This window comes from Sciurus vulgaris (assembly GCF_902686455.1).
Source record: "Sciurus vulgaris genome assembly, chromosome: 5".
NCBI lineage: Eukaryota > Metazoa > Chordata > Mammalia > Rodentia > Sciuridae > Sciurus > Sciurus vulgaris.
Genome location: NC_136465.1, coordinates 120,069,588 through 120,094,406, shown reverse-complemented (window position 1 = coordinate 120,094,406; position 24,819 = coordinate 120,069,588). Strand labels below are relative to the sequence as shown.

The following is a 24,819-nucleotide window of genomic DNA, read 5'->3' as shown; positions in this document are numbered from 1 at the left end:
ACACCAATACTAGTTGTTTATCTGAAGTTCAAATTTAACTAAGTGTCCTGTATGTTATCTGACAGCTCTAATTTAAGAAGACTGCTTAACTTTTCCATTTCAAACATACACTAAGCCTTAACTAAATTTTACTTACTACTGTTTTTGAACCCCTGTGACACGACACGACTGGGTGATTTTATCTCGTCACTAATTTATAGGAGCCCAATACGGGAATTATAAAAGTTCCTTCACAAACTTGAGGTAAAAATTAAAAGAAAATAAGTTGTATGAAATAGCTCCCTAAGGCGCGCTATTGTCGTTCTCCACCCAAGCCCCAAAGAACCAGGACTACATATCCCACAATCCTAAGCGGCGACCCCTCGCCATTACCTCATTGCTTGGACTCGCTCTCGCCAATCCCAGCGTCTCCAGGTAGCGGGTTGTTCTCGCGACTTTTGCTTTACCCTTCTGGTATGCTACTCCTGTCGCGAGACTTCCCGCTCCTCCACCACTCCCTTTGCCGCCGCCTTAGCTGGGGACCGGGACCCAACCTCTCCCCTACCCGATCACCCGCCCCGGCTCCACCGAGGCTCCGGTCCCCCAGCCCCGCCTCGCCGCCGCCATGGCGGACCCTAAATACGCCGATCTTCCCGGCATTGTGAGTACAGGGCCGGCCCTGCCTCCCCAGGACCGCGTCCCCGACCTCCCAAGGACCCCTAACAGAAACCAACCCGCGACCCTTCCCCCCTGCAGCCCCTCCTCCGCCCCAAGGGCTCCCGCCGCTCGCTTCCCTACCGGCTGCAGCACCTTCCGGACTCCTCTGACCTGACTGGGCCCGGCCGTCGGACGGTGCACCAGGCCCCCTTTCCGGCAGTAGCCGGTTTTCTTGGCCCAGAAATCGTCTCAGGGTGCTTACCACTTGTGCCCGAGTGTTTCTGTCATCCGTGTCAACACCGCCCGTGCCTCCCCAGATCTCCCAATAAGCCCTCCCATCCCTACCCTGGACATACTCACCAGACAACTTGGTGACGGTCTTCATCTTGCCAAAGGAAGAGGTTTACTGTGGCATGACTCTTCTTGTGCCCGATGGGAACTTTTCTTTTGGGGGACCTGTGTCTGCCCCTCACTCCCCATGCACAAGTTGGAGTGTACCCTTTTGTGCTGCCTGCCTGCCTTCTCCGGGTGGGGGTTGGGGCACAGAACCTTAGGAACTAAGGTCCTGAGTCACTCTCAACCAATATCACAGGGGCCTAATTCGAGGAAGGCCCGCACCTACCTTGAACAAAATGATTACCAAGGACCCTTCCCGTCCAAGTTCAGGATAACATCTTTGTTATCACATTCACTGTTTACCCTTAGGTCCCATTTGTACTGCTGTCACCCCCACTTCACTGAGACAAGGAAACTAACATGCCATTAGTAGGCAGATGGAGAGGAAAGGATAGAATCCTGGTATCACAGAACCCACCTTCTCCATTAGCTTGTTCAGATGGAGTGGGGTAAGAGGTTGGTGGATGCTAGGTAGTGAGGTTGGTGGTCACTGCTTCTACCTGCAGGCCAGGAACGAACCAGATGTTTATGAAACCAGCGACCTACCTGAGGATGATCAAGCAGAGTTTGATGCGGTAAGACTATGTGCTGCCTCAGGATTCCTTAGACTCTGACGTCTCTTCCCCAGATAGATCCTTTCCCTACTCTGGCAAGCCACCACAATAAGTGGGTATGCCAACCCCAGCCTGGGTGGTATGTAGGTTGCAGAGCTTATAGCCACCAATGAGCAATGCCAAAGGAGAGTCATGTCCGTGAAATTACAGCTAATAAGATCTGTTTGCAAAGCCCTGATTCTTGGTCCTTTTAAATAAAATTGAAATATCTCAAAACTATTATATTTGGGACTAGTAACTTAATTAGGCTTTTGGGTTCTAACCCATTTCAATGAGTCATAAAGCCTGAGCATTTATAATCTGTTTGATGGTAGAAAGTAGGCCTTTTATTTCACTATTTCACTCAATATATGTTTACTGGTCAAGGAATAAGAAAATGATTTGGAGATTCTAGAAGGATAAGGATCAGAGCCAAGTAAATTTGAGGGAAAACATGTCTTTCATATCAGCAGAGGAGAGGTCATGGCAGCACTTTCAAATCCAAGAACTCTGAGGATGATGGAATTAGCTGTGTATACATTTTAACCATGAGAAAAGCACTTAACATTGTTTATTGAATATGTTCAATTTGTGTTGATTTGTTTTGGTTTTTGGTACTGGGGTTTGAACCCAGGGGCACTTAACCACTGAGCCACATCCCCAGCATTTTTAAAATTTTTTCTTATTTTGAGACAGGGTCTCAATAAGTTGCTTAGGGCCCCAGAACGTTGCTGAGGCTTACCTCAAACTTTTGATCTTCCTGCCTCAACCTCCCAAGTCATTGGGTTTACAGGCATGGAACACCAAACCTGGTTTCTGTGTTTATTATTTTTTCTAGATGTTGATAGACTTTTATTTTATTCATTTATTTATATATGGTGCTGAGTATCAAACCCAGTGCCTCACACATGCTAGGCAAGCACTGTACCACTGATCCACAATCCCAGCCCCTCCTGTGTTGATTTTTGTGCAATGCAGAGGAGGAAATGTCCCTGCCCTCAAGGAGCCTCAGACTAATGGGGGGATTAGGATACATATGAGAAACAATGGAAGAATTGAGATGGATACATATAGGAAATAAGAAAGAAAAAAATGAAATTGGAAATTAATATAGTAAAACTATGTAAGTGCCAACAAAGACAAAGATCTGTGAGCATTTCTTATATGTTTCAGGTTTTATTTCCACAGAGATCTGGGCTGGGGTCACACTGATGCTATGAAATAACAGTGAAGGTACAACCATAGGTCATGGGACAGTCTTAGTATACAGGCCCAGCTGGTGTGTCTTTAAGTCCTGTGGCCATGTCTGTGGGGCTGGTTAGTTCTGGGGATTGCTGGTTGCTGACTTATAATGTATGGCTTGGCGTACTCACTTATTCCCTATTTGGTTCCCCATGTGAAAGTGCTTCCTACATTGTAGGGAACACCTTCCCTGTCCCTTCTCTCAGTGGTATGTTCCTTGTGGCTTCTGTACTTGCTGGCATGTCAATTTGTTCCCCAAGCTTGAGTATCTGGAGATAATGTATATGATGTTGTTGCCCAAGGACCTGAGTGTGCACCTGTCACTCCAAGAGGGTACTAGTGTGAGAGGAACCTGCCTCTATCCTCACAGGGTAGCAATGTGTGTGCTGTACTACCACAGTTTAAAGACTGCTCTCCCTATGCTTAGGACCCTTGCCTATAAAATATCAAGACTTCATGGTGAAATAATGAACAGAACTCTGTCCCTTTGTCACTAACTGTGATATAAATGGATAGTTGTCACATTAGTCCCCTTTGCAAACAAAAAAGTACATTTTAATTTTCCTTTCAAAGATACTTGGATAGCTCTTAATAAAAAGAAGTTGGTGCCCATTCTAGTTGTGGAAAACCTGAATGTGTAGCTCTAAATGTGTGGCTCTTTTTTCCCCTCTATATCACTGTACTAGCAACTAGTACAGTGACTGATGGAGAGGGCACACCACGAGAGTTTATTTCCTGTGGTATGTTGCCCAGGATGCCAGTGTAGTAGTGCCTAGGAGCTGGATGGTTAAATACAGGAGTTGAGTTGCCTCCATCAACCTGAGGCTCAGCTAAGTGACTCAACATCATTAGAGAGTAGCAGGTGGAATGGGAAGAACTTCAGCTGCTTTAGGAGCCTGATGTTTCCTGATGTCAGCTAATATCTCTGGTCCTTGCATATCCCCATGGCCCTAGGAAAGCAACTTTCAGGAAATCAGCTGAGTAATGGCCTTATTGCTGCTCTTAATACTCAAGTAAATGTGCAACTGAAGGAACAGTGAGTTGTATTCTTAGCCAGCCAGAAACATTGCAACCATGAGGCCTGAATTCTCACTAACATCCTGTCTCCTTATCACCTACCTGCCTAAGGTCTAGCACAAGTAGCAGTGCATATGAAATATGAGTTTTTCAGTTACCTTCTTAATGCCTGGCAAAAGCATTTTCTGTCTTGGTCTCCAGATTATTTCCAACTTTTAATCTTTTGTTTGTTTATATATGTATATTTATTTATTTATTTAGTACTAGGTATTGAATCCAGGGGAGCCACATTCACTGAGCCACATTCCCAGCCTTTTGAGACAGGGTCTCGCTAAGTTGCTAAGGCTGGCTTTGAACTTGCAGTCTTCCTGCCTCAGCTTCTCGAGCTGCTTGAATTACAGGTGTGCACCACCATGCCCAGCTATTCAGCTTTAATTTTATTAGCATTTTTTTTTTTCTTCTTTCTTTTTGGTACTGGGGATCAAACCAGTTGCTCTACGTTGAGCTATATCCCCAGTCCTTTTTACCTTTTGAGACTGTCTTGCTAAATTGCTGAGGGTCTCTCTAAGTTGCCAAGGTTGATCTCGAACTTGTGATTCTCCTGCCTCAGCCTCCCAAATGACTGAGATAACAAACATGCACCACTACACCCAGCTAATTTTATTATTTAAAAAAGTAGGTAATACATGCATAGAAAACAAAACAAAACAAAAAAAATTCAAGGTGGGGTAATGAAAACTCTCCCTTACCTCTGCCTACTACCACCACTCAGTTCTCTTCCCTGGAGATACCAATATGGCCAACTTATTGTGGAACATTTTTGGAGAGTCTCCAGATTTTTATTTTAAAGGACTATCAAGTAGTGTTGATGCTCACTGTCCTTTAGCCTCCTTTCTCTAGTTTCTTCACTGCAGAAGAAATTGAACTACTGAAGCAAATAATGTCTTCTAACATCCCTTAAAGATCTTAATGGTGAGATAAATATAAAAGTTTTATTATTACCATAGTGGAGGAAATGGAAAAAGAAAGCAGTGGAAGATTTCAGTTTTTCTACAGTAGATCTTGATTTTTCTCCTCAAATCCTTTAAAACAATTTTAGCAGGAAGTAAAATACTCTAAAACAAGAATGGATAAGAAAACTGCACAGACTCACCCTTTCCTTCATGATCAGGGAAAATCTCTCTGCATTTCACATACTCCCAGGTTGATTAGAGCAATAGGCTTATTTGGAAACTTTTCTTAAAATGTCTTGTTAGGAAAACTAGTTCCCAAATGGAATGCCCACTGCCCCCAGACCCACAGCCTGCCTTGGGTCAGTGAGGCATTCTGCTCATGGCTTTTGAACTACTGGAGTGAGGGGCATCAGTTAAGAAAGCCTCACTAGAAACAAGATTTTGTTTCTCCCTTTACTGTGTAACTAACCCCCAATGCCATGTAAGAGAGAGGAGAATTAACTTGCCATTGTTTGGTGGGGTCCCAGCAGAGGCTGCTGAATACTCCCCAGTCTGAGATGAGAAACAGTAGGTTTTCTTCCTTAGAGTTTAGAATATCTAGAGAATGCTTGATTGTGTTTGTTGACTGTTGGTGCACTTGAACTTAACCTGAGTTTTTCCTAATGCTTCCCCCATCCTCCCTCCTCACCACCCTGCCTGGACACTAGTTTGCACAAGTAAGACCATTCAATGCTTCTTCTTTGCATGTTTTTTTTTTTCATCTGCCATCTCGCATGCAATGCTCTGCCACTGTGCAATTGTTGTAGCTAATCGTTTTTAATTCCAATGAGACCCTAGCTGGGTCACTGAGGAGCCTGCTGGCCTTATTATTGAGATCATTAATCAAGGTTTAGAAACACAACTATGATCCATATATCATTGTCTCTTCCCCCTTGTGAGGTCTGAAGAATAAGACTGTCCAATGGAGGATGCTATAGAAACATGGAGGCTATGAATGCTTTTAAATGTGGCATTTAGGGACCAGAGTTAGAAAGGGAGTACCTTTTTCCTCTTGAGATTATATGGAATTAGATTTTTAGGGAATAACTTTGAACCATTCTAGACAAGGGTAGAGAACAAGGGACAGCCGAAGTCTTCCCTTCTTAGTTATATGGAATTATTCCTGGGGAAAGAATCCTCATTTTAATATTGTGCCATGCTAGGCCTTTAGAGAAAAGTAAAGAGGATGGGAAGGAAGTATTATATTGCAGTTCTAAGATAATAATTTGTGTTGTGTTTTTGCAAGTCTTTCTGTTTCTGCACCCCTCCTTTAGAAATGGATGAATGGTCAGCATTGTGTTGGTCCATCCTGGACAGTTTTATTCTTTAGCTTTCTCCACCTTCCTTGTCATCATGGTTCTGAAGTCTCCCTGCCTGCAGTGTTGGTATAGAGCTTGAAGAGGCTCATGGGCAGCAGTGACCACTTCCCCTGCCTGATTTAGAACCTCAGATCTTGTCCTCTGTGCCCAAACACTTAGTCAAACAGCTCTGGGGAGTCTTGGAGTCCATTAGTAAGAGGGACTGGTAGTCTTGTACCAGGTAAGGTATTCAGAATCAGGGCACTTGAAATTTTTCTGTCAAGGTGACTGTAGTGTATTAGGTTTCCAAGGTGACTGTTACTACACCAAGTTATAGAAATTTTGCACAAAATCTCATCATCCCTCAACCCACCCATAAGATAGACTTGGAAGTGGTATGTACTATTTGAAAACAATATACCACTTTTCCTTTTCTGCAATTTTTTGGTCCTCCCCATTGTACTCATTCCTTATTGTTTGAAATTGAGTTTATGGCCCATTGTCCCCCCTAACCCTTTGAGTTTCTCCCCTGCTGGTTTTAGCTTGGTGAGACAAGTCAGAAATAGTGCATAGTGTGTATACCTCCTTTGTGTGTCTGCATGTATGCACCTGTGAGTGCTTAAGCCCACTGTGTGTAGAGACAACTCAGCCTAGACCACAGGACCTGGAGCCACTTCTTGCCTGGGCTAAAAGAGGAGCATTGCTGGGATGGACCCTGGCATTGGCCAGGGACTGGAGAGATTGAGAGCCAGTGTATCTGGCTGAAATTTGGGGGTAGGGAGCACTTGTCTTTTCCCACCATGGGTTTTCATATATATGTAACCATCCTCAGTATTCCCTCCTTCCATCTGCTTATCAGCGGAGCTCCAGAAAAGCAGGACGTGCAACTGGATTTCCCCTGCCAGCAGTCTAAACCAGTGTTGTCTAGAATCAAGACCTTATCTCTGTGGCCTGAACTAAAATAAGGCCTTTTTAAAATACTCTCGCCTTTACCCCTTGTCAATCCTCTAGCCCCTTATAAACAGGGGGTTCAAGAAACATTTTCTGCTCATAGACTGGTAGCTATGAATCTTGGTGTCCTCTGGGCTGTTTGTGCTAGTGCATCATGGCAGAATTGCTCTGCATCACTCAGAACTGCTGGGTGAGTTACCAACCACTCAGGCTGAATACAAGCATACCAGACTATGAGAGGGACCCAGTTTTGCCCTGCCTCTCTGGCAGCAGAAAATAAGAACAAGGCTGCAATTGGGTACTTCATGTTTCCTTATACTCACCATCTGTACCTGACATATCTTGTTCTGCCTGACCTAAAGTTCTATTAGACCACCCATAGGAGTACCTTTTGACTTGATTCGGCCATCCACATGTCCAACTTTTCACAAGTAGAAAAACCAGGAGACAGGAAGACTTAGACATGAACTAGTAAGGGGAAATTCCCCAGCTTGAGAATTAGGAACCTTCAGTCAGCTACAGGTCCTCAGAGTCTCCATATCCTCTGCCTCCATATTCTGCCATTTCTATAGCTTCCCCTCTATCTCAGCCTTCTCTTCTCACACTTTCCTGTTCTATGCCACCAGCTTCTAACATCTAACTCCTAGTTCTCAGATGATACTAAATTGCTGCTGTTAATGGCAAAGCTTCATGACATCCTCACCACTAGAGAGAAAAGGGTGTCATGGTCTTCTTTTCCCTTGGGGTATATGATGACATCAGCTAAAATTTCTTGGCCCCCAAATTTTGCTAGACTCCCCTGGGGCCCTGTGGTATGGTGTATTTGAATATTGTCATATAGTGCATGTGACAATTTGCTAATAATAATTTTGTCTTTTTTCCCCCTCCCTCATCCCCATTCCCCAACTCCCTCTCCTTTTAACTCTTTTGATTTCTCACCTCTGGGGAATCCACAAGGAGCTGGTAAGAAGCCTCACCTTTCATCTGCTTTTTAACGGGGTGTGCTGTATGGGCAGTTATTTTTCTGTCCTTTTGTCTCTACTAAATCTTTATCCCTCTATTCAGTCCTATACCCAGCTGACAAACTTTTGCCATCTCACAGGTCACTGTAATGTAATGACACTATCCTTAACCCATGCCCCAGATCTTTAAGACACTGATGGAGCAGATGCCACTAGAGGACTCGTGTGTGCCACCCACCTGAGTCCCCTGAGGCCATAGCCTCTAAGAAGCTCACAGAGGATGCCAGTGTCAAATAGCCCTCCTGCCCAAGTCATTTTCATACAGCAGGGAGCAGTGGGAAAAGTGCTGTCCATTTCTCTGACTGTCCAGAATCTCTAAGCTTTACCTTTCAAAGTGTTGACCATTTTTTACCTGCCTTTCCCCTGCTTTCCTTACTTAGGAACATAAATAAGAATGTAGGTTCTCATCTGTGTAGCACCTGTCTATAATAATGGCTTAACAGATGGTGGCTATGATTTCTTTTCTTGGTCTATAGATTATGCCTCTCATTCCTTATTTATTTATTTGTTTGTTTTGTGTGGTGCTAGTAATAGACCCCAGACCCTTGAGCATGCTAGGCAGGAGCTCTATTCTCAACCCCTATTCTCTTTCTCTCTCTCTCTCTTTTTTTTTTTTTTTTTGGTACCAGGGATTGAACCCAGGGTACTTTACCACTGAACCACATCCGCACCCCAACCCTTTTTATTTTTAATTTTGAGACAGGGTCTCACTAAGTTGCTGAGACTGGCTTTGAATTTGGAATCCTCCTGCCTCAGTCTCCCGAGCTGCTGGGATTACAGGGTGTACCACCACACCAAGCCCATTCCCCTTTTTAAAAGGATTTAAAAATTTAAAGATTTCTATCTCATTGGCCTTGATCGGGGCTTTCATGGGGAGAAGCCCCATATTCGTGTGTGTGTGTGTGTGTGTGTGTGTGTGTGTGTGTACACAACTCTGTGTATGTGTGTGTGTGGAATTGGGAATTGAACCCAGGGCCTTATACATACTAAGCAAGCACTTTATCATTGAGCCACACATCCCCAGTCCTTTAAAAATAAATTTTTTTTTTTTTTTCGCAGTGCTGGGGATTGAACTCAGGACCTTGTACTTGCAAGGCAAGCACTCTACCTACTGAGCTATCTCCCCAGCCCCTAAAATAAAAATTTTTTATCTTCTTTTTTTATTTTGAAACAGGATCTTGTTATGTTATACTGCCAAGGCTGGCCTTGAACTTGAGTTCCTCCCATCTCAGCCTCCTGAGTAGTTGGGATTATAGGCCTGTTCCACCAGGCCCAGAAGAGCATATTCTTTTTGTTTTTAATTTTGAGGTAGGGTCATGCTAAACTGCTGAGGCTGACCTTGAATTTGTAATCTTCCTGCCTTAGCCTCCCAAATTGTTTGCGCTTCCATGCCTGGAGTAGAGGTGGCATACTCTTGATTGTCAATTTTAGAGAAAGTGGTTGTCTATACTAAGCCTGAGTTCTTCTCAGTTTATAGAGACCAGAGACCATGCACCTATTTGGCAAATGGATGCTTTAGGTATACAATTTTAGAGAATGTTATTTTTTTTGCAGGGGAGGGTGGTTCTTTTTTGTTTATTTTTTTTGTTTTGGGGTACCAGGGATTGAACTCAGGGGCACTCAACCACTGAGCCACATCCCCAGCCCTATTTTGTATTTTATTTAAGAGGCAGTCATCTCAACTGGATTGCTAGCACCTCACTTTTGCTGAGGCTGGTTTTGAACTCAAGATCCTCCTGCCCCAGCCTCCCAAGCCACTGGAATTATAGGCATGAGCCACTACACCCAGCTCTTTTCAGTTTTGGACCCAGGACCCAAAACATACTGAGCAAGCTCTCCACTACTGAGTTACATCCCCAGCCCTCAACTTGTGATCCTCCTATCTCGACCTCCCTAAAAACTAGGATTACAGGCCTGTGCCACCATGCCCATTTCAGAGAAGGTTAAAGAGAAAATCATTTGCATTTTCACATGCAACTTTGAGCCCCCTTTTTCCCCCTAGCTCTATAGCTCCTGCCCTTCCATCCAGCAGCCCCTGAAGAAGAGGGAGAGATTAAAGTTGATACTTGCTTCTTACCATTTTTTTGGGGGGGGAAGGTACCATGTACTGAACCTAGCGGCAGTTAGCCACTGAGCCATATACCCAGCTCTTTTTATTTCGAGAAAGGGTCTTGCTAAGTTGCTTAGGCCCTCACTAAATTGCTGAGGCTGGCAATCCTCCTGCCTCAGCCACCTAATCCACTGAGATTACAGGCATGTACCACCATGCCCCACTTCCAAACCCTTTATCTTTTTTTTTTTTTTTTTGCGGTGCTGGGGATTTGAATCCAGGGCCTTGTGCGTATGAGGCAAGCACTCTACCAACTGAGCCATATCCCCAGCCCTATTTTTTTTAATCTTTTTTTTTTAGTTGTAGATGGACACAATGCTTTTATTTTATTTATTTTTTTATGTGGTTCTGAGGATCAAACACAGTGCCTCACACATGCTAGGCAAGTGCTCTACCACTGAACTACAACCTAAGCCCCCCCCCCCGCCCCACTTATCTTTAAAGCTGCCACCCACACTAATTTCTTCTCTAATAGCAGAAGGTGAAGGACAGACCCTTCCTCTGTCTGCTGCTAGCTCTTTTTTTTTTTTTTCGGTACTGGGGATCGAACTCAGGGCCTGGTGCTTGCAAAGCAAGCACTCTACCAGCTGAGCTGTCTCCCCAGCCCTGTCTGCTGCTAGCTCTGTGATATACATCCATTTCCCCCTTTCCCCTTCTCACATAGCCACACAGGCAGAGGCTCTGTCCTTGCTGCAGTTTAAAATGGACAGAGTTGGCCTTAACTCCAGAACAATTAAATCAGCATTTAAGAGGTGGGCCCAGACCATTTAAAAAAATAATTGTTCTTCTAAGTGATTCTAATGTGCAACCAGTGTCAAGAACCATTTTCCCAGGTGAAGGAAAGAAGTCAGTTTGCCTTCCTCCTGTGGAAAGTGGTGCTATCACCCCCAAGAGAAAGGGACTCATGAGTCTCCTTTTCCCTTTCTTCAGTGCTGTAACTGGAGCTGAGCTGTCAGGCTTCTAACTGAAGGAGGGATGTGAATCAGAAGTGCCCAGTCTTGGTGTAGTTAATGGAATCTGAACAGAAAATTGATGTCTATTAAGGGGGAAACTTCTACTTCAGCTTCTGGGGTACAGTCTCTCTTACTCTCAGCTGTGTTCTCTGCTATGCAGAGCTTCAGCTCTTCAGGTGCAGAAGAGGGGCTAGGGAGAAAGCCAGTGCCATAGCTGCTCTGTGAAGAGGCACTGTAGTATCTCCATTTCAGGGCTTAAATGTGCTCATGGCAAGCAGCTATTGCTTGTTGTAGCTACTAAGATATCCCATAAGCCTTTGCCTCTTCTCCCTATCCCCCCTAATTGACTGACCTCACAGCAGTGTGGAAACCAAGCTTCTTAAGCCTTCTGTTGGCCTTCCTTTTCTATCTAAGAGCTGGTGTCATATCTTTAGCAGGTTTAAAGTCCTAATACTCACACTTAAGAGTTATTGGCCTTTCTACCTGCCTTCCTCCTTCTTTCCTCCAGCAAGAATGGGAGGTTACTCATTCGCAAGATTTACTTTTGGGAGGGGGAGGTTAAGAGAGGTCAGGTTGGTTTCTTGCCTTGAGTGCATGGTGTGTGTCAGATAACTGGGAGGGGTGGGGGCAGGGAGGCTTATGTACAAAGTGGGTGGGGAGGTTATGCTGCCTCTGTTCCCAGCTGAATCAGGGTGTTAATATTTATACAACTGAGGCTCCAAATTTACCAGGAAGCTTCTGTTTCCTAGGTTGAGCCTGGGTCGGCAGTTTGGAACAGAATCACCCTTCTTTCCCTTTGGAACATTAGGGCCTAGTTTCCTAGTATGTGCAGAGTTTGTGGGATAGAAGTAGTTCTAGACTGGGAATGAGTTAACCCCTCGCCTGAACTACCTATTCCTTCAGGAGGAGCTGACGAGCACAAGTGTGGAGCACATCATTGTCAATCCCAACGCTGCCTATGACAAGTTCAAGGACAAGAGAGTGGGGACAAAGGGACTTGGTGAGACTGGGCTGGAAGTTGGGTGAGGGGAACCCTATAGGACAAGAATGAGAAGTGGCCTTCTGTCCTCATACCTTAATGAATTTTGCTCTGGGGAAAGGGTACCTCAGGGAGATCTCTGTTGGAATCCTTCAGTTAACTGAGACCATGACTGCCCTGGACCTAGATTAGGCCCTCAGTCCCATCTTCTTTTCTTGGCAGATTTCTCAGATCGCATTGGAAAAACCAAGAGGACAGGATATGAATCCGGAGAATATGAGATGGTTTGTTGTGTGTGTGTTGATGGGAATAGTGTGGTGATCCTGTCAACAGTCTAGGGATTTTAAAAGGGGATGAAGGGGTATAGTTAGAATTCTGAGTTTCTCTGATTGGATTCCTCAGAAACCTAGCAGGATACAGCTAACCATGTTCTTCCCCTGCTGTTTGTTCTAGAGCATCTCCAGACCTCTGGGCTATCTCCACATCTTTTCTGGGGTGTTGAGGATTCAGTGTGGGATATGATACCTTATGACTTAGGCCCAGGGTTTGGATAAATTCTGGAGGCTTCCTATAATGGGAGGTGTAACATCAACCTCCATCCTTACTCTTTAGCTTGGAGAGGGTCTGGGAGTGAAGGAGACACCTCAGCAAAAGTACCAGCGACTACTACATGAAGTCCAAGAGCTGACAGCTGAAGTTGAGAAAATCAAGGTAACTGTATACTCTTTCCTCCTCAGCTCTATAGTGACTTACATAGCAGAGGAGGACCTCACAGCAGGAAGAGAAAGATTCCCTAAGCTCCTGGATAAGGACATCACGGTTTTCAGAGTTTGGGAATACACACACATCTACCCTTTAGTGCTGTTATGTAGGAAGTTTGCTATGTGACTTCTAGCCACAACTATCCTTAAGGCTTTTTTTCCTCCCTTGGGGTACTGGTGGTACCCAGGGATGTTCTACCACTGGACTACATCCCCATCCCTTTTTTTTTCTATTTTGAGATAGGGTCTCATTAAGCTGTCCAGGCTGGCCTTGAACTTAGTGATCCTCCTACTTTGGCTTCATGATTGGGATTATAGGCATGTACCACCCTGCCTGACATTCTTATCCTTAAAGCTGTTGATCTTTTTTTTTTTTTTTTCTTGATTCATTCCTGCCACCCCTCATTATGTACCTTTTTTTCATACTAGACAACAGTGAAGGAGTCAGCCACTGAAGAGAAGCTGACCCCAGTGGTGCTGGCTAAACAGCTGGCATCCCTGAAGCAGCAGCTCGTTGCTTCACACCTGGAGAAGCTGCTGGGACCGGATGCCACAATCAACCTCACTGACCCTGATGGAGCTCTGGCTAAGTGGGTGCTCCACTTCATTGAAAATCATTACTGATTGGAATTATGGAGGGACTCAGCCAGCTTCTGATAGGGAAACTAAGGGGAGAAGTAACCTAGCTGTTCTATTATGCCAACTAAGGCAAGAGAGAGAGTCATCCTTCAAGTCATGATATTACTTGGTCTCCTGACCCAGGCGCCTACTGCTGCAGCTGGAAGCAACAAAGAACAGCAAAGGGAGTTCAGGGGGAAAGACCACCAGTGGGACCCCGGCAGACAACAACCTGGTCACTTACGAACTACATTCTCGGCCTGAGCAGGACAAATTCTCTCAAGCTGCCAAAGTAAATATGTATATCGTATTGGTTGCGGGGCCAGGAGAGATGTGACCCTATAGATTTTCCTGCATCCCTCTGAAGGATCATATCTGGGGAGAGAGTACTGGGAACACTTCTGGGCCTTCTTGATGTCTCATTCTCAGTGTTTCCCCTGCCCATCTACTTTCAGTTAGAATTTTAAGATTGTGGCAGGGATATGGTCTGGGGAAGGGTGTCCCTTGAGGCAGGGGTGGGGAATGGCATACAGACAGAGCTGGTTCTTATTCCTCCCACCTTAGCAACAGAGAGGTGGATAGCAAATCTTACCTTCTTCCTCCCCCTAGGTTGCAGAACTTGAGAAGCGTCTGACAGAGCTGGAAGCAACTGTACGCTGTGATCAGGATGCTCAGGTCAGGTGTTCTCCTATTGTTAGTCTGAGCCTTAGATCTTGCACCCTGAGCCCTAAGGTCTACATAACATTCCACACAAACCTGGGAAGATAGGAAAGGGCTTCAGTTACTGGAATCAACCAGTAGGTTGCCAGCTAGAACCAGGAGAATGGGAGAAAGCAGTAATCATGTAGAGATAGAAGGAGAATTGATTTCTTCTCTCCCTTTCCCATCAGAATCCCCTTTCTGCAGGTCTGCAGGGAGCCTGTCTTATGGTAAGTGTGACAAGAATGGGAATATTGGATTATAGAGGGGATTTGGGGGTTGGGTCTTGAGAATTACTTTGGGGTCTGTAGGTATATAGGAGAGGCCTCTTCCTAGTCTTTTCCTTTGGTGATACTTTTCCCATCCTAGGAGACTGTAGAGCTGTTGCAGGCAAAGGTGAGCGCCTTGGACCTTGCAGTTTTAGACCAAGTAGAGGCTCGGCTACAGGTATTAAGTGGAGGGCAAACTGGATTCTGGGTATCTTGGGACTTTGGAAGCCCAGATGCCCTCATTATCAACCTCAAAATCTGCTTTCAGAGTGTCCTGGGGAAGGTGAATGAGATTGCCAAGCATAAAGCCGCTGTGGAGGATGCAGATACACAAAGCAAGGTCAGGAAAATACCTTCTCCATCTTCATACCACTCAACTCTCTTGGGTTCTCCCTCCGAGTGGTAACCGTGAAACAGGAGAACACGGTCCTCAGCTCCCATGAGCTGTGTGTGTGTGTGGTACTGGGATAGAACCCAGGACCTCATACATGCTGTGTAAGTACTCCACCAGTGAACCACATCCCCAGCCCTCCCATGTACTCTAATTACCTGAGAACAGGAAAGTGCCTGTTGATCCTACCTCTGTCTAGTGAAGTAGCAGTCAGAGGGTTCTTCACTGTCTACTTCAGCCATTGTCTGTCATGTCTCTCCAGGTGCACCAACTATACGAAACCATACAGCGCTGGAGCCCCATTGCTTCCACCCTTCCTGAGCTGGTACAGAGACTTGTTACCATCAAACAACTGCATGAGCAAGGTGAGAGGCCAGATTCCAGTCATTCTGGGAGTTGAAAAGTGAACTTTTGTTTCCCCTCTCTCATCTTGGATTCTAGTTTCAACCATACCTTTCTTCTTTTGTAGCAATGCAGTTTGGTCAGCTCCTGACACATTTGGATACTACCCAGCAGATGATTGCCAGTTCTCTCAAGGACAATTCCACCCTCTTGACCCAGGTGTGTGCCCCTTTATTGATTTGATATCACTTTCTTCCAGCATGTAGAGACTAGGTTCTCTAGCTTTCTCTCACAGGATTTTGCCTTAGCCTATTATGTAGCATGGTGGTGTGGCAGGGGCTTGGTATGAGCTTTCATACTGTTTTTCTGTAGTTGTGGGACCTTTGACAACTTAATTAACCTATGAACCTTCTTCGATCCATGTGGAAATTGTACCTTCCTTAGAGCTATGAGGATCAGGTAAAATAATATAAGCCAATTGAGAGAAGGTAGTTGACGTTTTTTCTTACTGTTTACCTCTGTGGTCAGAGTGGCTTTACCTTTCCTGGGTCCTTTTCCAGATACTCCTGAGCACAGTACATTGGAAAGAATGTAGACTTGGGTCCAACCTGGCTCTGCCACTTCCTTTCTGACCCTGGACTGTGAGCCTCACTTTCATTCATTCATTCATTCATTCTTTTAGCAAGCCTGGAATATACCAAGTCCTCAATTTCCATTGGAGACACTATTCTGAGTGTTGGAGGGAGCATTAAAGTTGAGAGAACATCATAGGACCCTCAAGATAAATGAAAAGTCATAAAAAGTACTTGGTATAATAATGTTTCTCTAATTTTCTAAAATTTTGAACCAGTGAAACTCTCACTTCAATAAAATCTCATTTGGTTCTCATTGCCTAAAAAAGATAACTCTTTTGAAATCAGGATGGAATTTTTAGGGAGTCTTACATTTTTAGGGAGTCTTAGCTAGGCCCAGGGTACGCCAAGTGTAGTATGAAAACTTGCAATAAACATTCCCCCTCTGGCATGGTGGCACACACCTGTAATCCCAGCAGCTTGAGAGGCTGAAGTAGGAAGATCACGAGTTCAAAGCCAGCCTCAGCATCTTAGCAAGACCCTGTCTCTAATTAAAGATACAAAAAGAGGCTGGGTTTGGGGCTCAGTGGTTAAGTGTACCTGGGTTTAATACCTGGTACAAAAAAAAAAAAAAAAAAAAAAATTCTTCTTTGGGGACCTTAAGTTATTTTTGCCATTTCTTTCTCCTCTTAAGAGAATTTCTTCTGGAGATTCCTCATCCAGGTGAGCACCTAGACCCAACAAGTGTATAACCTCTCTACCCTTCTTTGTAGGTACAGACACCATGCGTGAAAACCTGGCCACAGTTGAGGGGAATTTTGCCAGTATGACGAGCGGATGAAGAAGCTGGGAAGTGAGCAACCTTTGGGAGGTGGAGATCAAGGGTTAACCTCTACTCCTCTGATATTAACAGCTTACACAGGGTTTCCCTTCATTATAACTCTCAAAATCCCATCCCATTTGACACTGGGGGCAAGGGTTCTTCTTGCATGTGGGGTTTATACCCCTCCCCTGATGAATACAGAGTGGTAGCTGGGGGATGTTAGATGTGGGCTCCCCTTAGGCCCAGGGGAAGAAGACATGGGCCCAGCTACATGCCAGCTCCTGGCCAAAACTGCTTTGCCTGGTGGGGGGGGAGGTTTGGGCCCTGGCCTCCAACACAGCTTTTGTGGCTGACTATAATACTGTACAACTGTTTCTGACCATTAAATGCTGTTGTACTCTGTGTAGCCTCTGCTATATTTCCTGGGGGAAGAGGCAGCACTGATACACAGACATTCAGAGCACAATAGGCAATCTAAGCCATTCTCTACTGAAGACAGACTTCAGTTGTAACCTGTTCTTACCAAAGAACTAAATAAAAAATGAGTACAGAGCCAGAGACAGAGTTTCAAAATATTCTCATCTGTTAAATTAAGAGTGTCTCCCATAGAAAAGCAGTGGAGGCCCCATAGGGCAAGTACAAAACAGAATTAAAACTCCCAAGGGTCTTGTCTTTACAAAAGAAAAGGCAGGCGGCAGCCCCTGGACAGCTGGTCATGCTGGCCGCTCCGGTTGGACCACGTTGCATAATCCTCAGTCGCATCATCACAACGTCTCTGAGCATTTTGATGGGGGGAGAGGGGCATGTAGTGTGTATGGGAGGGAGTAAGACCCGAGGGCTCTCTTTGCCCCTTACCCCCTTTTATATCCCAGAGGAAGTAGAGGAACCTGGCTACACCTTGAAAAGAGGCTATTGTGTTTCAAACCTGGGGACAGGGGTAAGAAGGGATCTGTGCTTGAGCAACCTGAGCCAGAGGCAGAGGGGTGTTGAAGAGATGAGGGGAAGATGCATGATGCTTATTGCTTTGTACCTTTCACTGGGAAGGAGGGCAGCAGCCAACAGTAACTCACAGGTTTGTAAACTGAGCCTGCTGGCTTTAAGAAGGGAGGCAATGAAGTCGAATTAAATATAAAAGAGTCATTTGTGCAAAAATAACTTAAATAAAAGACCTGGGGAAGGGGGTGTTCCCCTTAGCGCCTGGTGAGGAGAGGGCCATATGCTACCCCCCTAGGCCTTTTCAGTGACATGGCTTTGGGGGGGAGGGGGGGAGCTTCCCTACCCCCTGCAATGGCTCAGGATGGGATTGTAGGGGAAGGGGTTGCATTTGTGCTCTGAGTGGGGAGTAGTGCCCCCACCCACTGTCCACAGGTGCAAGTGGCTGGCAGGGACTCCCAAGGCTCAGCACTCGGCTCTCCCCAATCAGGGTCAGATCCAGCTCCAGGTATGGCTGCTATGGGGCCAGTTTCCTCCTCTTGTTTTTGGCAGGACGGCCAGGGCGGGCCCGGGGAGGCAGAGGGACAGCCGCCTATACCAGAGGGGAAGTTGAAAGAAGGGATCAATCAACTAGGTATCAGGAAGTCTTTTATTTTTTCCCCATTCCCACTAAGCCTCCTTTTTTTTTTTTCCTGTCTCATCCCTTACATATTCCTACCCATACCCAAACCTACCCAAACACAAAACACTTACTCGGGTTGTAGGGCTGGGTTCCAAGGTAATATCCTGGCGGGAGCTATTGCTGTTCCGGGTAGGGCTGCAATAAGGGGCACAGATGATCAGGAACAGCTCCCCAAGCACCAGGTGAATTTCAGAAGGTTGGGTGGGAAACTTTCTACATTTGGATAGTAAAGGCATAATATCCTTATTCATATTCAATAAATATCTGCCCTTTTTGAAAATCAAACCACTATTTGGACATTTCTATAATCCCAAGAAGGTAAAGCCAGTATAGGGGCGGGCCTAACACTCACTTGTATTTTCTCCTCCGGCCACGACGAGACTTTCTGACTATCCCCAGGGGTACCTGAGAAAAGATGGACCGTATGTATGGGAAAGTGAGAAAAGGGCACAGCGTTCCCAGGCTTTCCTCAGAGCCCTAGAGCTGGGACCTCCATCACTGCACTCACCTTAAGGTCCTCAGAATGGGGCCCAGGAAGGGGTGGATCCTTGGGCTCAGCACCCCCTTCAGCCAGCTCCCCATTATGCTGCCAGTGGTGGGTCCTTCTTGGGGACCGTTCCATTTGTCCATTGAAGCCACCACGCGTCCCCCACTTGAGGGCCAGTCGGCTAGGCTCACGTCTGCTGCCAGGCTTTCGGCCTCGGCTCGGCCTGGCCTCACCATTAATGCCCCTAAGTCCCCCTCCTCCCCTCCGGCCCCGTTTCCCTGACCCCCTCCCAGTGAGCAGCTCAGGGACTGGGGGGTCGGGAGAACCATGGGGTGGGGCTAAGGCACTGAGGGGAGGCCGGGCAGGCTCCGGTTCAAGGGCTGAGGTGGGACTCTCAGGGGGCAGACAGGGGGCTTCTGGCTGCTCTGGAGGAATCTGCTGGCAAAAATAAGATCTCAGTCAGTCTCAAATACAGTCCTCCTTACTCTAATTCAGCTCTTAATTTCAAGTTTGAGAAGATTTTTCTGACAAATACCCATCGCATGCCTCAGCCTGGAGACTCTGTAGCAGGCAGGCTAAGGGACTAGAAGCCTCTGAGAGGGGTGGAGGAGCTCCCCCCCCAGGGAGGAGCTGCAAGCCCCAACTGGCCAGAAGAGAAGAGAACCAGGAGGTTGCAAAACAGGCTGGGGAGGGTTCCAGGGCTGCTGCGTCAGTGAAGACAGGTCACCTGTTGAGAGATCATAGAAAGAGTCCCTCACTGGGCAAACCAATTAGGCTAAGCAGATCCTAATATGTTCCTTTACCCAGTGGTCAAAGACTTTCTTCCTACATCCATCCAACCTCTGCTCCTAATTTTTACTGCTTCTCTTTCATACCAAGAGTCCTTCTTCAGACTCACCCAGCAGGCTGGCACTCAGCAGAGGGCTAAGGAGTTGGGGGGGGTCTCCCTGAGTTGGAGGGGGCCTTGCCCAGAGAGGAGGCCCCCGGGTCAGTAGTTGCCATGGTGACACTGGAGGTAGGTGGTCCAGGTTGGGGGGCACTCAGGACACAGGGCTAAGAAGAGACAATGGTTATAGCACTTAATACTTGTAAAGTATTTCACAGACTTAGTACTTTTTCACCACAATCTGACTGAAGCTCAAGTGAGGCAGGCTATGCTTACTACACACAGAATACATCCTAGCAGCCATCCTATCCCCAACCAGACTAAGCCTTCCCAGAACATCTGAGAAGAGCTCAGGTGTGAAACAGAAGCCTTTGATTCCCAGCGTCCATCTGATTCTACTTCTTGTTCTACCCTACCCACTCATTCCCTATCCTCACCTGGGGGGGTGTCCCGGAGGGGGGATCCAGGCTGGCAGCCAGCAGCGCGGAATTTAAAGCTATGAGGGTGGGGGGGGCTGAAAGGGGAGGGAAAAGCAGGGGGGGGGGGTCTCCCAAACCTGAAAATGGTTCCCCACTTGGACCCCCAGCTCCCTCTGAAGATCCCTCCCCATCCCCAGCTGTGGGGCCCAGGGCCAACAGGGGCAGGAAAGAGGCAAGGAGGTTGCTAGGAGGTGCAGAAGGGGGTGGCAAAAGATCTGAAGGGGGTGGTGGAAGCAAGGAAGCTACCAGAAGTGAAGGCCCTTCGGGCTCGCCTGGGGCTAAGGGAGGGCCAGGTCCACCTGGTGGGGGTAGCAGGGGTTCAGGAGGAGGTTGTCCTCCTCCCCCAGCCAGCATGCCAAATAAACTGTGGCTGAGCAATGGAGAAGGTGGAAGCTGCCCCAGATTCAGAGGGAGAGGCAGGGCCCCCAGCATCCCAGGGAAGCCAGCTCCACTCAGTGCCAGGCCCTGCTCAGGACTGGGGAAAGGGAAAGCCTCCCCACCAGACAAGGGAGGCAGAGGGCAGGCTGGGCCCGCTCCCATCCCCAGCCCTTCAGATGGGCTTTGAAGCACAGGGCTAGGGACTATGGGGGCTTTGGAGGCAGCTGGTGGGGCAGGGGCACCTGTAAAAGAAAAGAGATTCAGCTTAAAGGAGGCCCTTTTCTCCCAGCAAACAACCCAACCTCCTTGCCTCAGCCCAGAAAACCACTGAAGAGCTCTCTAAACTTTCCCCTAAATGCCCTTACTGCCTCTATCTTCAAGGCTAAGGGCTCCACAAGACTCACATACCTGGCACACTGCTGAGGCTGCCACTGGTGGTCCCAGGCAGAGAGGGCTGGATGGGGTGCCTGGGCTGGGGAGGGCTCCCTGAGGAGAGGGTTGGGGGAGGAGGAAGGTGTGCATCTGACCCCAAAAGGTTAAAGCTTCCATCAGAGTGAGAAGGGCCAGGGGTGGGGAGTCCCAGCAGGGACAGCACAGAAGGGAGAATTGGTTGGGATGGCTCTGGAAGAGGAAAGGGCTGGGGGACAGGAGCAGGGGCCCGAGGACGGCTCCTTCTAGGGTTTTGAGGACTTCCCCCTTCAAGCAATCGCAAGACAGTGGGGGGTCGTCGGGGACGACGCTGAGAGGGACGGGCTGATGAGTGGTGGGAAGCTGAGGGTGCCTGGGCACGGGGCCTTCGGCCCTGTAAAGTGCTGGGAGTGGGGAGTGGGGGATGCTGTGCCTTGGCCGCTGCAGAGAGTAGGCTGCTAGCAAGGAAGGAGGGTGCCCCAGGCCCCTCCACAATGGGGGCCCCTCCCAGGGGTCCCAGGACCAGGGGCAGGTGCATAGTGGCTGAAGACACTGGTGGCTGAGTGGCAGGGCCAGGGGGGCCAGAGGGGCCAGGGAGATTATTGCTTGGGGGCAGGGGAGGGGGTGTTAAGGCATCACTACAGTGGAAGAGAGGAGGGTCTGAAGGTGGTGAGGAAGAGGCATGAGGGGCTGGAGGAGAGCCCAGGTCAGAGGGCACCAGGCTGGATCGGAGGGTGGCTCCCCAGTTGTAAGAAGGGGCATTGAGGCTGATAGCAGGTGGAGGAGGTGGGGCTGGAGAGGGGGCATTGCCCCTTGGGAGGAAACAGGGGCTGCTGCTGCCCCCAGAGGGAACTGGATCAGGAAGCCTTGGTGGTGGGAAGAGTCCCCCAGGGCCTGCTACAGATGGGAAGGCCTGGGGAACTGAGGGTTGCTCTTGGGGAAGGGAGCCAGGACCCCCATTAAGTGGAGTTGTAGAAGGAACTCTACAGGAAGGGCGGGTAGAGGGAGGCCCTGGGGACACAGTGTGGAACATTTGGGGGCTTGCTCCCTCTCCTGCAATAAAAGAAATGAAGGGTTAGCCTGCAGCTTCCTTATAAGAACTTTGTTTTCTATTTTCCAGTCCCATCTCCCCCAAATTCCCAACCTCCCCTCCCAACTCCACCCTTATCCTTGTACCCTCCCACCATTCACCTTCCAGACCCTTAGGTTTTCCTCAGTCTTTAGTAAAGGGGCAAAAGACTCACCAGGAGAAGAGTGTGAGCAGGTGGTCTCCATGCTGCGGTACAAAGTTGCCATAGCAACAGCTTTCCGCCGGTGGTTGCACAGCTTGGTCATGTCCTCCTCTGATGCTGGCCCCACCCCAGCCCCACCCAGGGTCACCGGGGCCAAAGGGTCAAAGTTGAAAACCTATAAAGTAGAAGGCATGAGGAGGTGGAATACATGAGGAGGGCTATCCATGGTCAGTTATTTGCATTAAGTCTTTTGGCATATCCCTGTACTCTATGCCACCCCTCACAACTCTCACCTTGGGGACATTGAGTGGACACTCCAGACCGCACTTACAGGTCCCATCGCTAAGGAGGTAGCTCCGGGTTTGCTCCAAGGAAGACAGCTCTGTGCCACTTGGGCTGGAAGAGGACAGTATCAGAGAATATGAAGTTAGCAGTGTCTCAGAAGATAACTCACTAAAAGGCAGTTCCCAAATTAAAGATCTTCCCAGGAAAAGCAGAGAATAAGGAATATGAAAAGAAACAAAAAGGAGAATGGATTCAAAGGCTCAGAAACAACAGAGTAAAAATGCTAAGGAAGGGAGAGGACAATAAGATACCAAAGATCAGAACTTTGAGAGGATGGGTAGGAGAAAGAAAACCTAGGCAACCAGGCAGATAGGTCTTGGAGAACTTCGAAGATCTATACCTGATATAGAGCACAGCACCCTCTCGCACACAGCGCTGCCAGCCGATGGGGACAGATGTGGCCACAGGGCCCCCAGCTCTGTCTGCTCCACTGCTCTCATTGCCCCCATTCATTGTGTGTAATCAGCTCCCGCGTGCCTGATAACACAGACATCCATGTGGGCATTAGGAGGATTAAACTGGACTGGATACCTGAGGGAGGACTCCCATAAGGCAAAAGTTGTGGGCAGACCCAAGGAAATTCAGGAGAAGCTTCAGAGTGGCAAGGGGAGCCCCTCAGAGAGCTGGAAGGGAGAATGAGTAAAGAGTTCTCTACCATACCACCCTACCTGAACATCTCTGCAAACATTGTGGGGTCCAGTCTAAAGCCGGGGCAGCCAGCTTAGCCCACACCTGCAACCATAAGGAGTGAGAAGGGACTGTCAGAAATCCACCCAACTTGAAAGCACCACAGCCCAAGACACTCTCAAAGATCCTTAATGATGTGAAGTAAATGCCTATAAACATCTCAGGGATCTGCTGGCCAAGTCCACAACCATCCTTTTCAAGCCTAGCCCCCACACGGCAGATGATCCGTTTCAACTCCTAGGGACCCGAGAATCACGGCCCCATTTTTAGACACACGAAGGGCCAGGTCCCTTTGTCCCATTAGGGACACCTACCTCTGTGTGTAGAGTGTGGGCAAATTTCTATAATGGCAGGCCACTAGGAAGTTGCCCAGTTTCTGGCCCCTGTTGTTCTCTACCCAGGAAGATCATATAAAAAGTAGATTGCCCCACAGGTTACCAGTTGCCTGCTGGGGTGGTACCAGCAAAAATCCCCTATGCTTGATCTATCAGACAATCATTGATCTAGTTCGTTTGGGGCTTGAGAGAGGTTAGAATCACAACTCTGTCTTCTCTTAGGATCTTAAGAAGCTCTTGAATCTCCCTCAAGCCTAAGGCATAGGATCCTTAACCTTCCGTCCCGCTGGCCTCCAATTAGCTCCAAGAGATATTCTCCTCCGATAAGTGGGGGTGCCCCTCAAACCTACAACCTTGCCATCGCTATCACCCCACACTGACGGCTTCCAAACTTTCCCTCTCATAACAAGACGCCCTGTCACCCAGACTGCTTCCCTCAGCTTGGGGAGGAGGGGAAGGCGCACGAAGTAGGAAGGAACTTGGGGAGAGGGCGGGCGGAGGGTGGGCGAAGCACTAAGGGAGGTAGGTGAGGAAGGCAGAAGTCAGGCTGTGAGAGGGAGAAACAGCGGGGGCAGGTGAGGGCGGGGGAGTAGGGATGGGGCCGGGGAAAGGGGCCAAGAGGACGCGGAGGGGGCAGAGGGTACCGACAGGAGAGGAAAGGGGAGGGGAGGGGGAGGGGCGGGGTGGGGGGGCCGGGCCCCGCACTCACCGCGGCCCATGGTTCGGCCGGCCCCGCCCTGCGCAGTCGCGGCCCAGAGGGTGAGTGGGAGGGGGTGGGAGGAGGGTCGGCGGAGCCCGAGCCTCCGGTACGGCCCCGGCCGGTCCTAGCAGGAAGCGCCGCCGCCGCCGCCGCCGCCGATCACCGAGCGGCCTCCCGCGCATGCGCCATAGGGGCCAGGGGCAGCCCTGGGGATTCCGTTCCCAGAAGGCACCGCGCAGGCTGCTGCCGCCGCCGCCGCCGCTGCCGCCGCCGCCGCCGCCGCCGCAGCCTCCGCCGCCGCCACCGCTGCCCGGACGGGAGAGGGGCGGGGCTGGGCCCCCGCCCAGCGGACAGCAGCGAGCCAACAGGAGGGGCCGCAGTGCGCATGCGGGAGCGCGCCTACCCCTCCCCCACAACCTCCCATTAATCCCCAAGAGAACAAACACCCCCCGCGCCCCCCCCCCCCCCCCCCGCCGTTCGCGGAAGGATCTGTGCCTCTTCCCAGGCCACTGGTGGCCAATCCCAGCCTTCCCCGGGGAGGGGCCCCTTCCAACGCCACAGTTTGTTGGGGGAGCCAGGAATGCCAAATCCGGGAGGGGCCGG

At 48.5% G+C, this 24,819-nt stretch overlaps 3 protein-coding genes across 3 annotated transcripts in view; 1 reads left to right on the top strand and 2 right to left on the bottom strand.

Annotated features, from left to right (window-relative positions):
- KIF5A (kinesin family member 5A) overlaps positions 1-1,522 on the bottom strand; it is a 44,287-nt gene extending 42,765 nt beyond the window's left edge. Inside the window, exon 1 of the mRNA XM_079142507.1 lies at positions 997-1,522. The gene's annotated coding sequence lies outside the window, so the exon portion shown is untranslated. The remainder of the gene's footprint in view (positions 1-996) is intronic.
- DCTN2 (dynactin subunit 2) lies at positions 449-17,066 on the top strand. Its single transcript, XM_079142514.1, is given in 15 exon segments — positions 449-640; positions 1,539-1,607; positions 12,114-12,210; positions 12,412-12,473; positions 12,802-12,900; positions 13,380-13,540; positions 13,713-13,860; positions 14,178-14,243; positions 14,459-14,497; positions 14,637-14,714; positions 14,805-14,876; positions 15,190-15,292; positions 15,397-15,492; positions 16,615-16,665; positions 16,668-17,066. Coding segments are annotated over 15 exon segments (1,383 nt in total). The 5' UTR covers positions 449-604; the 3' UTR covers positions 16,874-17,066.
- Positions 17,067-17,224: 158 nt separating this feature from the next.
- Positions 17,225-24,611, bottom strand: MBD6 (methyl-CpG binding domain protein 6). Its single transcript, XM_079142509.1, is given in 15 exon segments — positions 17,225-18,189; positions 18,351-18,414; positions 18,632-18,684; positions 18,788-19,201; positions 19,319-19,420; positions 19,423-19,493; positions 19,665-19,707; positions 19,709-19,819; positions 20,090-20,751; positions 20,918-21,970; positions 22,162-22,324; positions 22,443-22,545; positions 22,835-22,971; positions 23,163-23,226; positions 24,226-24,611. Coding segments are annotated over 13 exon segments (3,027 nt in total). The 5' UTR covers positions 22,948-22,971; positions 23,163-23,226; positions 24,226-24,611; the 3' UTR covers positions 17,225-18,114.
- Positions 24,612-24,819: the final 208 nt, after the last annotated feature.